This window comes from Marmota flaviventris, chromosome 8 (genome assembly GCF_047511675.1).
Source record: "Marmota flaviventris isolate mMarFla1 chromosome 8, mMarFla1.hap1, whole genome shotgun sequence".
NCBI classification, from domain to species: domain Eukaryota; kingdom Metazoa; phylum Chordata; class Mammalia; order Rodentia; family Sciuridae; genus Marmota; species Marmota flaviventris.
In genome coordinates, this window is record NC_092505.1 from 12,131,865 (window position 1) to 12,149,509 (window position 17,645).

Here is a 17,645-nt window from a genome sequence, read left to right on the forward strand (position 1 = left end):
GTACAAAAGAAAAAAAAAATTATACAAAGGAGAGAGAGAGAGAGACCATGGTTTTCTCTTGCCCTGTTGCAGGAGACCTCCAGCCCAGAGACCCTAAGGAAGCAAATACCATAATATTGCTTGCTTTCTTGCTCCATTTTTTCCTAAGGTTCTTACCCTTTTTGTGCTTTGGATAGCTTTGGCTGCCTGGTAAAGCCTCTAGATCCTTCTCAGAATAATGCTTCCTTTGCACATGGCTTAGTTATAGTGGAGTAGTTATTTTTTTAATTAAGATCATATATGTGCTCACTAAATGACAAGGCCTGGTGATAGGTCTAGTAGTAGCTGTTCTGCAGTAGTGATGACCTTTGTAATACCTTGAGATATTAGTAAAACTGGAATGTGGTTTGAAAATAACTGATTTCTATTCATGACAAAGTCACGGGCACTGGTGATGTATTGCTCTTGGTTGCCTATGTGCATTTATGATTGAAGGAGATGCTCACTTTCATTGCCATGTGCAATGGAAGCATTATTCTGAGAAGGGATCTAGAGGCTTCACCAGGCACTTTCAACTAAAGGTTTGTAAGCATAAAAGACACCCCCCCCCCACCACCAATCATCCAAGTTCACAGACCATGTGAATTCTATCCATGGGTCCTGGGTCTTGAATTCCTGCTCTAGGCCATTAATGCTGGGTATAATAGAATCTGGAGGCAGGGCCTTCTGAACACATGGCATTCTAGACAGCTTCTGAGAGTTTCCAGAATCTCACTTTAATATCTCATTCTGAACAGGCATCAGTCCATGCACTGTCCTTGTTTCCCCAGCCCTCCCTGTTCTGATGTCGGTGTCCTGGGGAACATGCAGGCGTTTGAAGCCATTTCCTTAGAAACAACTCATTCATATATGAGCCCTCTAAATATTTCATTCTATGTCATTGTTCCTGTCAACCATCATTAGTAGTAAGATCAATAATTATTAGCAAAAGTGGGTACTAGGTCTGAAAGACTATTTTGAAGGGTCTAGTATTTTTATTTTGGTGGTCAGGAGAGTCTCCTGTTTATGAATAACCAGGAATAGCTATCTATTTATCTGCATTGCTGGTTGTGTTAAGTAAGTGACCCCGTTTGGCTACTTTTTCATAATTAGTTGATCGTCAGGTTCAGCCCATGGAATAATCATGAACCTAGTTGCACAAGCACAGGCTTGTCAAAAACCAACACTAAATGGGTTTTTTCTTAAAGTGACAAGTGGGAATAAAGAGCTTGCAGAAATACTAATCAATTTATTTATTCATTTAGATAGCAAATATTTATTTAGCATTTGTGTGCCTGGCACAATCCTACCTATTTTAGACACTGTGGACTGTCGATATACAAACACCACTACCACCACCACCACCCCACCCCCTGCAAAAAAAAAAAAAAAAGAAAAGAAAAAATCCTGGCTTCTGCTAGGACCTCTATCCAGTTTTCAGAGCTGGTGACATAAAAACAAGTCAATAAAGTTAAAGCAAATGGATGTAGAGAGATGGTGCACCTGCAAGCTTAGATGTGAGGAAATTGAGGACCTGAGTCTTAGCAGGGTTTTATAGAAAAGTGTCTTTGAGGGAGCAAAGAAGGCAGGGGAGGAGGTAGCTTACCTGGTCTGTGAGGAGGATGAGTGGGGAGGATACGTAAGGTGGGATGCTAAGGGGGAAGGGGGCAGCGAGCAGGACAGGCCATGCAGGGCCTAAGTGAGAAGGGAACCTCAGGAGAGAAGGGAGATTATAGGTGGCTTCCATACCCACAGGTTCAGCATCTGTGGAGTACACCAACTGCTGATTGCAGATATTAAAAACCAAAAAATTTAATTGTCATTGGTCTGTACTATGTAGTTAGGCATGTGCTGGTCCCACCTGCGTCAAATAGGTACAGACTTGTTTGTGTCCTTATTCCCTGTGCAATATATTGTAGCAACTGTTTGCATAGCATTCACATTGTATTGGATATTATAAGCAAGTGATTTAAAGTATATAGGAGGTTGTCCATTAGTTAAATGCAAATACTATGCCACTTTACATAGAGATTTGAGTGTCCCTTATGTAGGGAAAGTCCCAAAAGCAGTCTCCTATGTTACTCAGAGATGACTGTCTGAAATTCTGTTGCAGTGGGCTCCTTGTGGCTCCCTTGTGGGCCATAAGGTGTAAGACCCTGAGCAGGCAGACTGATAGGAGGCCAGGGAGCCAAAGTTGAGACAAGAGGTGATGGTGGCTTGGTCTGGGGCACCCCAAGGAGACATAGGAAGAATGATTGACTTTGTGAGAACTCAATTGCCTGCAGAGACTTGCCTCAAACCTGGTGATCTTTTGATCTACCTTTTTAAAAACAGGGAAATGTTCAACATCATTGTTTTAATCAAGAAAAGGAAATTATTAAAGGTATTTACGAATAAGATGATTTACGTATTACGTATAAAATGACTGAATTTCAAATACATTTTCAAGCACACCCTTCTTGAAATATATTTTATTAGAGCTTTTTACTAAACCTGGGTTTAGTCCAACCAGCCTAAGAAGGATCGTGGTCCAGGGGCTGTTCACAGATCGCCAAGGTATCATCCAATACCAGCAAGAGACAGGAGCATTTTCACACCAATTCCAAAGACAAGTAGGTGGTATTGTGCAAGAATAGGAAAGACTGCACAAAGCCCTCTTCCCTCTTGGTCTTTGCAGAGATGATTGGAACAGTTATACACTGCCACCTGGGGGAAAGGCTTGGCTCTCAAGGATGTTTAAGAAAATAAGACTAAGGCTGCAGCTCAGCTGACTTGAACCCATTGGATATTGTTTCAGTGAGCATTCTGTGGTTTGATGATATATATTAACTGTACTGAATTTGATATTTATGATTTTGGTGACTATATTTTCCTGAACTAAAAATCAGTATAATTGATTTCTTCTAATTAAGGAATTTATTTTTAGGAAGCATTTATGAAGTATACAAATACAACCACATTCACTTTTACCCTTAGCACATTTCATTTGCTGGAAGCTGCCTTACATTAGGGTGTTGAAATAAATCTGGGCTGTTTTCTGGGCTCCTGGGTCCTGAGTACTCTTGCTTAGTCTTAGTACTCAGTACTTAGCCTTCTCAAATGGCCAAAGTAAGTAAGTGAAAAGAACTGGCATTCTTTCCTACATGCTCGAATAAGATGATTTATGGGTCAGTGAGTGGGTGGTGAGAGACGGGGGCAGGTTTAACTCTTCACTATGACTGTGTTACTGCTATAGGACAGATTTTTCTGTTATTCACCATGGGACAAATTCTGTCTTCGTGTCACAATCAAATAACAGTGTTTAAGAGCCTTTGACATATTTTTGGAATTTTATCTTTAATTTCGAATTGCAAGTTTTGGCTTACTTACCTAAGCATGTTGTTTTTCTTTTCTCTGGTACCCAGGACCCTGCCTGGGAAATAACTTCAGCTCTAGAGAAAGCCCAAAACAGCTTCAAATCCCAGCTCTGCCCATACCAGCCTTATGAATTTATTCAAGTACTTTCTCTCCAGCCTTATTCCCTTCATTTGCAAAAGGGAGATCACAATTTTCTAATAGAGTTAGTTTGAGATAGGTAGAAAGACGTATAGGTAGGTCTTCATAAGTTATGGTATTGATGACATATGAAGACGAGATGGCAATTAAATTAAATGGCAGCCTTTCTGATGTGTTAACTATTCACTGTTCTTATTTTGGCTTGATTAAAAAAAAAAACTCTTTCTCTTTGAGTTTATAGATGGGAAATTAATTTAGGTACTTAATTTTTCTAGCTAATTTCGGTGAAGTTCCGTGGCTAACAGAGAACACCTTCTGCTTATGTAATTTGTTGTCTGTTTCAAGGCTAACCTTTGTCTCTACCTGTCTGTACCCTGGTGAGCTTTTTAGGTAAAAGTCCCACAGGAACAGAGAAAAATGGGAGCACAGAGATTTCTCCTGCTTCCATGCCGCCCATGCTGGCATCTAACAACCTCGTTAACGTTTCCCACCCGAGTACTAGGGATTTTGATGATTTTAGCATTATTTTTCAGCTCTGTGATAGATGAGTAGGGTAAGAATGGACACAAAGTGTGATGTTAGGGAATTATTTAGAAACCAAGCTGTGGCTAAGTTTGCCAATGTGAGTTCTAGTTGCTGCTTTGACTCTTAATAGGTTCCATCCAATGAGAAGATTGTGATGTGATATGAATTTCCATCTAAGTATCAATCATGAAAAAATAGATTTACAAAATGATGACCATTCCTAAGAAGTTATTTTTGATGAAATCCTAATCAGACTCCTCTTTGTCGTCTGCAGCTGTATAAAGAAATTGAAATTTGTCCAAAAGTCACTCAGAATATTCAGATTGAGAAGTCTGATGCAGCCGCTGATAATTACGGTAGGTTTGTCTGTCTTTGATCTTTGGTGTTTGTGTTTGAGTTATAGCATTTCCTGTGCAAACGTGCACTTATTTACAATTCAATAAAAAGTCTTTGGGGCCTGTTTAAAACAGAACACATCTGGCCCCGGTGCTATGGAGAGCTGCCAAACTGGGAAGAAAAGCTATGCTTTAAGACTTCAGCTTTCAATTCCTTCACTTGAATCAGTGGGATTCTATATCATGAAAATAGGGATATCATGGGAGTGGATTGTTTAATAATACACAGTACTTTACATATAAAGGAAGTATCTATTCGCATCCCTCTCCTACAAACAGAAGCACTGTCTGCCTTTCTGACACAAGTAATGTTGAAGGGACTTATTTTGGTACTGTGTCCTCGGTCCCCAAGCCACCTCCAGGTTTGCTGACTGACCAGGATTTAGCACATAGTCTGACCCATGATTGCCATGAAATGACACGAAGCCAAATCGGCAAAGGTGCCACGTCTGGGGAACCCAGCCCGAGCTTCTCCCCAGCGGAGTCACGTCAGGTGAATTGTGACAACCGACTGGAAATGCTGCCTACCAGGGAAATTCCTTAGAGACTCAATGCCCAGAGCTTTTCTTGGGAGGCTTGTCATAGAAGCAACTACTGCCCAGCCCACAAAATTCTGGGCGCTCAGGAGGAGAACAGGTATTCACCATAAGTCACATTGTTTTTGCAAATAGTTTGGGTACCAGGAGTCACGTTAGGGTGTTGGGAACTCTCTTCATATCCAAGTTCCTAGAAGCCAGCTGAAGGCCACACTTATAAGGAGGTCTTTCAAAGAAATCACAGTCAGGCCCACTGTGTCAATGTTTTTCTCCATTCTGGTGCAGTTAAATATGTAATCCTTTCCATATGTTTAAGACTAGGCTTCTTTACTTAGTCTTACGCTACTGTATTTTAAATAGTAACAAAGTTGGTGCTTGAGTAAAGAAGGTGGGGATATCCGTTCTGGGCTGTTATCAGTCAGAAGCAACGAGGTTAGCTGAGGTAACAAGTAGTCACCAAAGCCCAGCAGCTCAAAACAGTGGAATTTCTTTCTCATGTTTACCATGCATCCTGTGTGGGTTGTTATTCTCACCCCAGTACCCAGGCCTTAAGCAGCTGTCACCTGGGACATTGTGGCTTTGTAGAAGGGAAAGAGGATATGGTGAAACAAGTATGGGCTCACTCACAATCAGTGGGAAGAGCACATCACACAGCTACACCTGCCTACAAGGGTGCAGAAAATTGCAGGCCTACTATGTGCTTGAAGGAGATTAAAGTATGAGAAGGTCTTCAAACCCTTTCCCGAACAGCAGGATATTATATTTCTTCTGCAGCTATAGGTAGCTAATCCGGCTCTCAGAATGCTCATTAAAGTGTTTTGGCCTAATGAAAAGAGCTGATTTTGAATTCTTGGCCACTTGTATGACACCTTTACACTACTTGCTGCCCGACCTTAGAACTAAAGACACCAGAAGGCCTGCAGGATGATTTTGATAGCAAAGAATCAGTGCTTATGGAAGGCTCTTCATGCATCAGCGTGGACTCAGTTACTGAAGCTGTAATTGGTGGCCCTGGTGTGATTTAAGTGTCTGGGCCTCCAAACTCAGATGCTCCGCAATGATTGTTCTTTTTCTCTTTTGTTGACTTGATTTCTGTTGAGTGAGGGTGAGCTACAGAAGGCTGAATTCCAAAGCCCTTGGATTCTTATTCTAAGACTGAGTGATTTGGGAAATCAGAAATAGGAGTTGAGCATAGAACTGCAACAGAGTAGCACCCCACCCCAGTTGTCCTTGGGGGACATGTGACAAGGTGTTGCACAGATGCCTGGAACTGTGGACCGTACCAGACCCTGTACATTGTTTTTTCCTCTGCATACATACCTATGATGAAGTTTCATTTCTAAATTAGGCACATCAAGAAATTAACAACAATAGCCAATAATAATATAGGACAATTATAACCATAAGCATATATTGAAATAAAAGTTGGCCTCAGGGAACTGAAACTATGGGGAGTGAAACTGTGGATGGGGGACCACTATACTTGGTATTTAAATTTTTTTTTTATTAAAGTAATCAAGTTGCTCCCAGAACCCACTTCCCTTCCCATCTTGAGGGTGTGATAGGGCAGCAGGCAGCAGTCCACACAGTATTATTAACAGTGCCTCTCGAACCATCCAATGCAAAGAAGCAAGTGTTTGTTTTAACTTCCAATTTTTCATAACTACCACTGCTTTTGTAAAGCACCAGGCCGCATACTTGGAGGTGGTGGCAATGTCCAGTTCTGTAAGAGGTTCTCAGGGCTTAATCTTGGTCTTACTCTTACATTATTGCCAGTAGCAAACAGTTGGCACCAGTTCCTGAACTTCACTTTGGAAAGCCCTGTTGTGCATGGCTGATGACCTCAGCCTGAGCCAGTTCTTCCCAGTACTCTCATTCCTGTTGGGATAAACTGTTCCAAAAGCCTGTGGCCGAGCAGGTTAAAGAGCACCCACGTTGCAATCATAGGAGACCTGCTGGCCTCTGGCCTTAGGAGCTACTTAGGAGTCCAAAGTCAGCTCATTTGCATCCAATGTCGACACCTACTTAAGCGTGGCTTCCTTTATATGCTGAGTTCAGCATATGGAAAAGCTACTAGCACACAACACCAACACACACACATAAAATCTAACAATACAAGGCAGATGCTGCTTTCTATTTTAGAACACTTGGGAAGGAAAATACGATCTAACCGTCCAATTGATGGAACAAAGTTAGAGAATTAACACTGAGTTAATCTCTCTCTCTCTCTCTCTCTCTTCCCTCTCCACTCTCAGATTATATTGTGGAAATCAATCAAGATGGTTACATGATGCTCAAGGGTGGTAGGCCCCAGTTCAGCCTCTTAGCATTCCTTTTCTCTGGATGCTCCCAATTGTATTTCGACTCACGCGTCCTCCTGAGGGCAGAAGTGTGGATGTTAACTGTATCCTGGACTCCAGTTTTGAGTCTCTGTTGGGTCTCTTGTTTAAATTCCCCTTGGCCATGAGTTTCAGCATGAAGAATCTGGCCATTCATCATGGGAGTTGCTCTTAGTTTCCTCACGTGGTTTTAATCCCCCCCACTCCCACCCAGGATCATTATTCTGGTTGTCACACATGACACCTTCCCATTGTTGCAAGTGACAACCTTCCAGGTATTGGATAGGTTGGGTGTATATAGAATGAGCTCCTTCTGCCCCCTGTTGGCAATCATTTTGGACTGTGTTTGATCCATTTGCTGAGAATCAGTTTTGCTAGTCTATTTAAAAGGGAAAAAAAAAATATCTGACTTCTGCCAGTTAGCTGTTAAGATCATTATGTTCGTCAGACACCTCAGAAAGAAAACCAGTTGTAGGGTGTTGACTATTTTCTTCATAATTGTCATTGCAGGGGATGGTGATGGAGACCCTTTCTGGCCTGATCTCTAGACAAGTGTCTTGCAGTGTGAGGTCCAGGGCAGAGCAGAGTTCTGGTCACATTTGCAAATTTGGGCTTCCTTGAGTGGTCTTTGGAAAGTAGTTTATGCTCCTTACCCTTTCTTCTGCCCTCTTTCTGGTCGCAGAGAGTTAGTTCCCTATCACCTTGAGAAGTCCACTCCTCTTCTCAGATCCTTAATTTATATCCGATTACCTGGAACAAAATTTACAGTCAATTGTAGTCCTCAGACTGGATGGCTTCCCTGCTCTCACTCCTTGTTTTTAACTTCTTTATTTAAAAAGAGGACCAAGAAAAGAGGTGGTAATACAGATAAATGCCTGAGCCATCTCTGACACTTTGGCCTGTGGTGACTTAGAGCGGGCCCTCGGCATTTCCCCCTGCCATCTTCTAAGTAGGCTGCTCCCTCTACACCCCATCAGGATGCAATTGTTTTTAGGAAAAACAAAATGTTGATCTCAGAATTTTATAGAATTAGGTCTTTCAGAAAGGAGGTGCCTATCGTTTGATGAATCCTGTTCATTCTTTGCCTTGCCATCCCTTTGCTGTGTAATAATATTTAAAAGGGGGGAAAAAAACTACTGAAATGCAAATAAATATGCCTGTGTTAACACTGATGTCATATCAGTGGTTTATCTATAAAAATATTTTTATTTCATTGAAGCATCTTGAAAACCTGAAAATTACAAGTTTCTGTAAAAATAGCATTCAAAATAGAATAACAGGAAGACTTTGGAAAGTCCTCCGGCAGCTTTTTGCCATTTGCTGTCTGAGGGAGTTACAGTACCCAGGGGTGTGGGCAGGGCCATGAGCAGCTTTGCCCAAATGGGCTGTCCATTTCCTGGTCCTGTGAACTAAACAAAAACCCATGTGTTCAATTGGACATGACCTGAAAAGCCTCAATGAGTCCCTGGTACCCCGCCTTGTAATGAAGTACTCTCTTTTCTTGTTTACTTGTCTGTTTTTTTTAAACCACTGTGTCTTCTCTCTCTCTGCATTTAGACAGGGATTGATAAATTGTCTGGAATTTGTTTTTTCTCAGAGTTGAAATTATTCCACTTGGGTTCATTCTTGTGGTCCTTTTAGGAGTATCTGCCAAGGGGCTTAGGAAAGTAGGTATTGGTTGGATATTCAATTCACCCATGAAGAGTTTGTCATGAGGCCATCCAGAAACAGGGTGACAACCCAAGCTAATAACCACAGGACTGGGAGCACCCTGAATCCCTGAAATGACTGAGAATGCCTGGGTCTTACTCTGTCTTCTTTTCTGATTTAATAAAAAAGCCTAAGATTTATCAGTTCCTGATCTTATGATCACTAATGGAGTATGTAATCAATTAATCAGTTTCAATTTGTAAAGTGAGTTGCTCCTTATCCTTTGCTGCAGAATTTTGTTAAGCAGTGCCCATATGGCAGCATGAACACATCATATGGTGGGACATTTGTGACATATCCTAGGGTGCAGTGCAGGGGACACTAGTGAGGTTAGCTAATCTTCTTAGAGTTTGGAAAAGGCAAATGGGTGACATTTACCAGAAAGCAAGGAAAAACAAAATAGCTTCTTCCAAGTGGGTGGCTGGGTACGTAATGTAAAGATTGATGCAATGGTGATAGTTACTTTTATAAGGAGCAATTTCATTTAGAGGGATCACAAAACACATTTTCTTTTTTCTGCTTTGTAAAACAGAGTTGGGGGAAAGGTTCTGGCTCCAAACTATAACCCAAAACATTAAACACACCTGGTTCACAGCAGGAGCTTCCTGTTGTTTGCTAAACATGCAGAAGGTATGAGCCCTTGTTCTTCGTGTTTTGCAGGGTTTTCACTTTCTTCCGTGGAAGAAGATGGTGTTCGAAGGCTTTACGTGAACAGTGTAAAGGAAACTGGTTTAGCTTCTAAGAAAGGTAAGTCTGTGAGTGTCTTGTCTGTCTTTCTGCAATTCTTTTTGAGTTTCTCCAGTTGGTGGATGAGAAAGACAAGTCCAGAGGACTTTTGTGTAAGGTGTGTTTGAACATTGGCACATTGCAAACCCTTTCAAAGAATATGGTTTTATTCTAACTCAGGTGTGCAAGAAATGTCATCTTCTTGGGTTTTAAATCTGATTCTGAGCCCATTTCTATGGTGCTGGTGGGAAGTTCCATTCAAACCATAAATGGTGGTTTTGCATCTCTAGGAGGTTGTGGAGATCTGCAGAGGTTCCTACTGGAGTGGAATTTGTGGGAGACCTCTCTGCACTGGTCATAGCTGTCTGGCCCTTGCCTGACATTGTAAAGTCTTGTGAAGCATAAGTTCCGTTGCTTCCATTCCTGGAGAATCTTTTCAGAAGTTGAGAACCTAGGGATTCATGATCCAGCCCTCTTGCCCTCACCTTGCAGAGCTCTTTCCTGCGAAATCCTCCCTTTCCCCTGTTTGCCCTGAAAGGACTCATATGCATTTAGACTGCTCTTGGAATCCTGAATCTCCATCCTCTTTCTACTCCTGGGGAATCTTTATAACATAGATTACCATTGGCTCTCCCTATCCATGGGTTCTGCAGTAGCAGATTCAACCCACTGCAGATTGAAAATATTGTTTAAAGAAGTAAGTTTGGTCTGTACTAAACATGCAGACTCTTTTATTCTTGTCATTATTTCCCAAAACAATACAACTGTTTACACAGCATTCACATTGTATTAGGTATTACAAGCAAGGTATTACAAGAGGATGTTGTAGATTTTATGCAAATATGTGCCATCTTACATAAGGTACTTGGGCATCTGCAAGTTTTGATATCCAGGGAAAACCCTGGAATCAAGCCCCCAAGGATCCCAAGGGATGATGGTATTTACTCACTGTTTCCCAGGGTCACTGTAACAAATGACCACAAATTGGGTGGCTTCAAACCACAGAAACTTCTCCTTGCGTTCAGGAGGCGAGAAGTCTTAAACTAGACATTGGCAGGATCGATTCCTTCTGTGTCTTGGGGAAGAATCTGTCACTTGCCTCTTCCTGACGCTGCTGGTGACTGCCAGCCATTCTTGGCTTGTATCTGTTATCAGATTTTGTCTCAGTAGTCACATCACCTTTCTGTATGTCCTTCCTATCTTTACCTGGCCTTCTAACAACGCCGTCATTTAGTGGAACACTCATCCTAAATCATTGCGAGTTTAATCATATCTGCAATATAATATGATGCTAATTACTGTATTATTTTAGCTATCTCTGCAATTTACGACCTCTGGGTGGACATGCATTTTTGAGGGGACACGATGCAACCCACTATGCTTACCGTAGGTAAGGGTTTGGGATCCGTCCTTATTTCTTCTTGCTGTGGAATTTTTAGTTTTGTTAAAACAGTGGTAAAATAAAACCCATGTTGAATGTCACTGGTAAACTTGGCTAGGATACACGTGTTTGCAGGTAGGGACCTGTGTGTCTTCTGTTAAAGATGGCTGAACAGCGTGGTCAGGGTAGGAGGAGCGTGGCTCTTTCCTCCTCCTTCCACACTCTGGTTTGGCATAGTTCTGGGTCATGGTGTGCGAGCTCCCTATGGAGGTTGATTTGCCCTGTGCCAAGAACTTGGAGACGCACAACCCACAGACCTGCTATGCCTAGAAGTGGCCATGATTGGCCAAGTGGGAAATAAAGGCAGAAGTATTTTACCCACTGTCTGTCATAGAGGAGGACTTTCCTTCTTTTTCCTTCAGCCCTTTCTGGGCCATAGGGAGCCTGGAGGCCGGAATTGGATACAGACACTGAGCTGTGTCTCAGCCAAGTGCAGAGATGATGACAGGGTTTATTCCCCTTCGAACCCCAAAGCCTGATCTTTATCTTTTTTAGCACAATGAGTGTGCTGGGTGGCGTGGCCCCGGGGGTGGGGGATCTGCTGTGCCGGTTTCAGTCACATCCTGTGTTAGTTCAAAACCCTGGTGTTTGATGAAAACAGACAGTTGTCAGCTCCAACCCTCTTCCCCCACATAGTGCTGTTCTCTGCAGATGTGAGAGTAGAGGAGCGTTGTCCTCTTGAGCCACACACTGCCCGACACCCCACGTGTGGACACCCATGTGTGGATAGCCGTGTGTGGACGGCAGTGTCAAGAGGGTCTTGGGGTGTGTTTTGTTACATCCAGCCTGTATGTGAAGACTCAGTCCCCTCCCTGCACTGCTTCTGGTAATGGGGGACTTGCTGGGGCCATGCATCCTCCTGTGGGTGACATTTGATTCCAGAGTGTCCTCCTCCTTCAGCCTTCCGCTCCTCTTCTCTGTAGCCAGCCTTTGATATCTCTTATGTTCTTGCCAGATGCAACACTTTCAGATCCTTGAACCACTGATGAGAGTGTGGAATCCAACTCTGGTCGTTGCTCTTTGGATACTGTCAGGGTCTCAGTGTCCCTGTTAAAATGACCTTGATGCATCCAGGGAGAGTCCAGTGGGATATGGCTTAATGGGACCTGAATGTTCCATTTGCATTAATTCAGGTTCAGTTTTGCTTTACTTTTGTCAGCCACACTGGGCCGTTGGCTGGATGTCCTAGATGTCATCAGCCCTGGATTCCACCCCCACCTGCTCACCTTCACACACGCGCTGCTCTTGGCGAAGCTCCTGGTGGCTCTGCTTGTAGAATTGACGTTTTGTACCCAAGTATGGTATTTTGCACTTATTCACTGTGGCGTGTTTGTTTGGGGCTGTCATTCTACTCTTGGAGTCACCTGAGGGTCAGTTGATGTCATCTAAGTTTTTCCTGATGGCACATAGGACAGAGCCATCAAGAAAGCCATGTGCCCTATTACTCTAGACAGCCTGAGACTTCCAGAGTTTTCCCATGGTCAGTCACTGTCTCCATGGTGGGTTGGGATTATTTCTGAGCAGGCTGCAATTCTTTGTTAGAAAGAAAAGTGTTTTGTTTTTTAAAAAAATATTTTTAGTTCTAGATGGGCATAATACCTTTATTTTATCTATTTTTTTTTAAATGTGGTGCTGAGGATTGAACCCCATGCCTCACACTCTACCACTGAGCCACAATCCCAGCCCCAGAAAGAAAAGTTTGTGCGTTTCTTCTACCAAATATTAACAGCAAGAGCTCATGTCTGTTGAATAGGTTCCATGGAGTTTTACATGGATTACTTCATCTACCCTCGCTTAACCCACTTTCCCTCTTACAAACGAAAACTGGAAGAGATTCGATGGCATTATCAATAGTCACAGAGCCATCCCCTGGGGAGGCAGTGGTGGAGGGAAGCTGGGGGGGCTTTGTTGGTCCTCAGTATTGGGGGTTACCTCCTGCTTATTCAGACCTGTATTGTGTTCCTACGGTCGTCATAACCAAGCACAACACACCCAGGGCTTCAACAACAGAAATGTACTTTCCCACAGTTCTGGAAAAAGCCAGAAGTCTGAGATAGAGGAAGCCATTGGAAGGTTCTTGTAGAGAATCCTCTCTTGTTCTCTTGTCTTGTCTGGTTTCTGGTGGCCCCAGATCTCCCTTGCCTTGTGGATGAATCATTCCATACTCTGTCTCTGTCTCCGTATGCCTCCTCCTCTTCCTTCTGGGTCTTCCGAGCGTCCTTACAAGAACATTTGTCACTGGACTTAGGATCAGGTAACCCAGCATCACGTTTTCTCAAGTTCCTTAACTTAGTGACAACTTCAAAGACACCTTTTCCAAATAAGACCATGTTCACAGGTTCTGGGGTGTGGCATATTTTGTGGGGTCAACATTCAACCGACCATACAGTCATGTTCTGTTGTTCATGTGGACCTGGAATTTCTTTTTGAAAAACCTCATCCATGGTTTTGATTTTTAAGTCTTGTTTTGTTCTTATAGTAAGTAAGTTCCTTTAATATCTAACTATAAGTACTTGGGTTGTTGTAAGAAAAGACCAAAAAACAAACAGACACAAAAACCCCCAAACCTTGCTTTTCACAAATAGAAATTTTTGAATTTTCGATCTGAATGTTGGGATGCCCCAATCTTTTACTTAATAACGAAATTAGCTTCACAGAATTTTGCCTCTGATTTGGGGAAAAACATTCTTATTTCTCGTCCATTCCCTCTCCACCGGTACTATTTCTTGGAGTTTTTTGTGGTAGCAAATAGATTTCACATGTTTTGGAAACCCGAGTAAGGATAGCCAGGGTGTGTGACTCAGTCAAATTGGGAACTGAGAACCTCACTGTAGCATCATTTTTCTTCGGAATCCAGAGGTGGGATCCCCGATGCCTGAGGGGCTGGGTCACTTCTCCCTTTTGCAGTTCATTTGTCTTTGCTCTTTCTTCAATTCTTTCTCCAACTGTGTTTTTACACACTAGCATATAAAATAAGGAATGCCACTCCTTTTCCCCTTCTTAGCTGAGAGCTTACTCTTTCCTTCTCTGTTCTTCCTTAGCCTCTCCCTTGCTCCAGCTGCTGGAATGTTCCTTCCCTACCGGTTTGAACTGCCCCAGAATTAGTCACAACTTCTTGTTCTTCCAGGTTGGGCTTGTTCTAGGCTGTTCCCTTAGGCCCCTCCCCCATAATGCTTTGCAAAAGTAGCAGCGGAACTCTGGGGACTTCCTGAAAAAATTCACCCCAAGGTCCCATGTCATTAGAAAGGGAGGGGACCAAGTATTGCATTTGCATCTGTACACTGTTGTCTTTAAATGTATTTGGAGTCAGACAGCTTTACTTGTGTATTTATAGCCAGAGGTTTGGGTTTTTTTTTTTTTAATAAAGTTTTTTAATATTTATTTTTTAGTTGTAGATGGATAACATGTCTTTATTTTATTTTTATGTGTTGGTGAGGATCCAGGTTTTGGTTTTATAGAAATGATCAGTAGACATGAGTATGCCCCAGACATCCTGATTGCAGCACAGAACCATTGGAAGATAGCCAGAATTTACATTTGTGAAGAGAAATTGGCAAATGCTTAGATCACATCCATTGAATAAGGAGTGAGTTTGTTTAGGTGATGTGTTGAGGCCAGGACAGGCATGTCCTGAACCTTCCCATGTCCAGAATCTTCCAATCCCATGTCCAGAATCTTCCAATCCCATCATCATTTTGGAGCATTGTAGCTCAGCACCAGGAACTGAGGCCCCCACTCTGGAGAGCTTGGTGTGTGCCCTTTCTGGCTGAACTTGTAAGCTGTTGTGTTCTGATTTCTGCATGTGACATTAAAAATTTCCACCTTGCGTTGGCAGGCCTGAAGGCGGGAGATGAAATTCTCGAGATCAATAATCGTGTCGCTGGTACCCTCAACTCCTCTATGCTCAAAGATTTCCTCTCGCAGCCCTCCCTGGGCCTTCTGGTGAGGACCTACCCTGAGCTGGAGGGAGGAGTGGAGCTGCTGGAAAGTCCGCCCCACCGAGTGGACGGCCCCGTGGACCTTGGCGAGAGCCCCCTGGCCTTCCTCACCAGCAACCCAGGTAGGCACAGGGCTGGGGGCCCCGGATGGCCGTTCAGCCAAGTCCTGGGAGGTTTGCCACGCAGCCTGCATATGTCAGTGGACTTCCTCTGTCTTGCAGGCAGAACAAAACATGTGAGATGGGCTGATTACCGACCCTGTGCTTCCTGTGGAAATTTCAAAGGGCCAAGGAGTGTATTCTTGTCATGGATTAACTGTCTTTGTTCAAATCTACCCGTCCTCCAGTAGAAAGCTTTATAATGTGTTTGCTATTTTGGAGAAAAGTTGACTATGGATAGAGATAAGGAGACACCCCGCTGGGAATCACACAAGATGCTGAGACTCTGAGTCCTCTCCCAGCCTATCCCAGTCCTGTACTTGGGCTTATGACAGGCTCGAAATGACCACAGTGGAAATGTGTTCGGAGCTGCTTGGTCTCTGACTCTCGGGTTCTTCCAACCTGGAGTCTGAACATGGGCCGTTAGCGGAACCCCCTGCCCTTCCCCATCTGTTGCTCTTCCTTTCCCTCTCCCTCACTCTGGCAACCTTGTGCTCATCCTAATGGAAGCAGCTTGAAAGCTACCTGCCCTTGGAAGTCTTCCTGGAACCCCACAGAGTTCCCTGCCTCCCCTGGGCTCCCGTGATCCTACAAATGCCTCTTCCCTGAGGGCTCTGACCATATGATACTATTCTTACTTTCTTTGTCTGTGCTTATTGCCTGGGAGTGGCTTTATGTTCTTCCTCTTCCCTGCTCTTCACACATAGGCGACCCATTTCTGTTCAGCCAGAGGTGGGCGAGTGAGTAACCACATGGACAGGTAGACTGTTTTGTTTAATTGTCCATGACTGGGTTCTGGGGTCTGGATTTTGGAAATTGCATTTTGGAGTTATTTAAAAGGTCATTTTTAGTTTTCACATCTGAGTTGTAGCATCTGAATTGGGCATTTTATCTGCCATTGCTGTTTTTAAAATTACCATATGAAGCTAGGCCAGCTAAGAAACCCTACAAGCTTCTCATTCTTTCGTTCAGTGGCTTCCTGGAAGAATTCAACTTGTTGCAGCTTCAGAAAATTGATTGCATTTCATTTGGTTACTATTGACCTCCTTGGTTCATGTGTCACTGTGGGACTCATGTACCAGTCTCATTTTAAAAAATTGGCTCCAATGAGTCATGTACCGTAAAAGAAAGGGAATTGAGACCTTGAAGGTTATTCTTTGATGTGACCACAAGATGGCAGCATCGATCCCTTAAAATTCCACTCACAGAGCCCTGTTTCTCTCTGACTTTAGTATTATGTTAGATTACATTATTTAAATGATTTTTTAAGCTTGGACATGCATAACACCAAGCAACAGTGTGTGCTAAATTGTCTTTTGGTTTTATGTTTTTTCCCCTATTTGAGCCCTTCCTATAGTTATAGATATAAAACTAGGATTACCAAACTATATCCCACAGACCAAAACCAGTCCCGCTGCATGTTTTTTCAATAACCTTTCACTGGGACACAATCTCACCTACTCATTCACACCTTTCTCTGTTCTCCCATTACAATGGCAAGTTGAGAAGTTTTGACAAGAAATTACAGTTTGCAAAGTCCAGAATACTATCTGGCCCTGTGTGGGTAGGTTTGCCAAACACTGACGTAAAGTGTGCCTGAAATTACTTACAGAATTTCTTTAAAGAAATCACTGTTGGGACTGGGGTTGTAGCTCAGTGGTAGAGTGCTTGCCTAGCATGCATGAAGCACTGGGTCCGATCCTTAGCACCACATAAAATCATAAATAAATAAAATAAAGGCATTGTGTCCATCTTACAACTAAAAAATATTTTTAAAAAAATCACTGTTGATGTTTTGGTCTATTTTTTCTTAAAAAAAACTGTGTGTGTATATATAATATATATACACACAAATATAAATATATATACACGTATACATATATATATGTGTACATATCTATTTCCAATTTTAATAATTAAAAATGCATATATATTTATGTGTTTTATAAATATCTGGTGGGATCTGCACACAGTGGCTGTTCTGCCTTCTACATGATGATTTACAGTCAGCAGCTGGCCTTCCCGTCTCACTGCCTGTTGTGTCCTGCAGACCAGTTAGCTGTGGAGGTTCCAAAGTAAATCCACTGAACTCACCTTTGTTTAAAACACATTAAAGCTGCAATTTTGGAATCACCTTTGGGAGATTTATTCATTCCTTTGTTGTGTCACAATGGAATGGCCATAACGTGGGACTCAGGTTCCTGCCTGTCCACCTTCTGGGTGCTTCCACTTCCTAGTCCCCATGTAATGGTGAGAGATAAAAGGGGAAGCGAGTAAACAGGATAAAATAACCCATAAGATTGCTCCATCATGAGGCAGAGATAAAGCGGTATCCACACACAGCTGCAGTTAATGTAGAAAACA

At 42.7% G+C, this 17,645-nt stretch overlaps 1 protein-coding gene across 11 annotated transcripts in view; it reads left to right on the forward strand.

The window, feature by feature from the left end:
* The window catches only part of Tiam1 (TIAM Rac1 associated GEF 1), a 366,772-nt gene that overhangs the window by 296,994 nt on the left and 52,133 nt on the right, over nt 1–17,645 (forward strand). For all 11 annotated transcript variants that reach the window (XM_071615093.1, XM_071615094.1, XM_071615092.1 and 8 more), the window contains 3 exons: nt 4,313–4,394; nt 9,679–9,765; nt 15,021–15,245. In XM_071615093.1, coding sequence (XP_071471194.1) covers nt 4,313–4,394; nt 9,679–9,765; nt 15,021–15,245 — 394 coding nt within the window. The remainder of the gene's footprint in view (nt 1–4,312; nt 4,395–9,678; nt 9,766–15,020; nt 15,246–17,645) is intronic.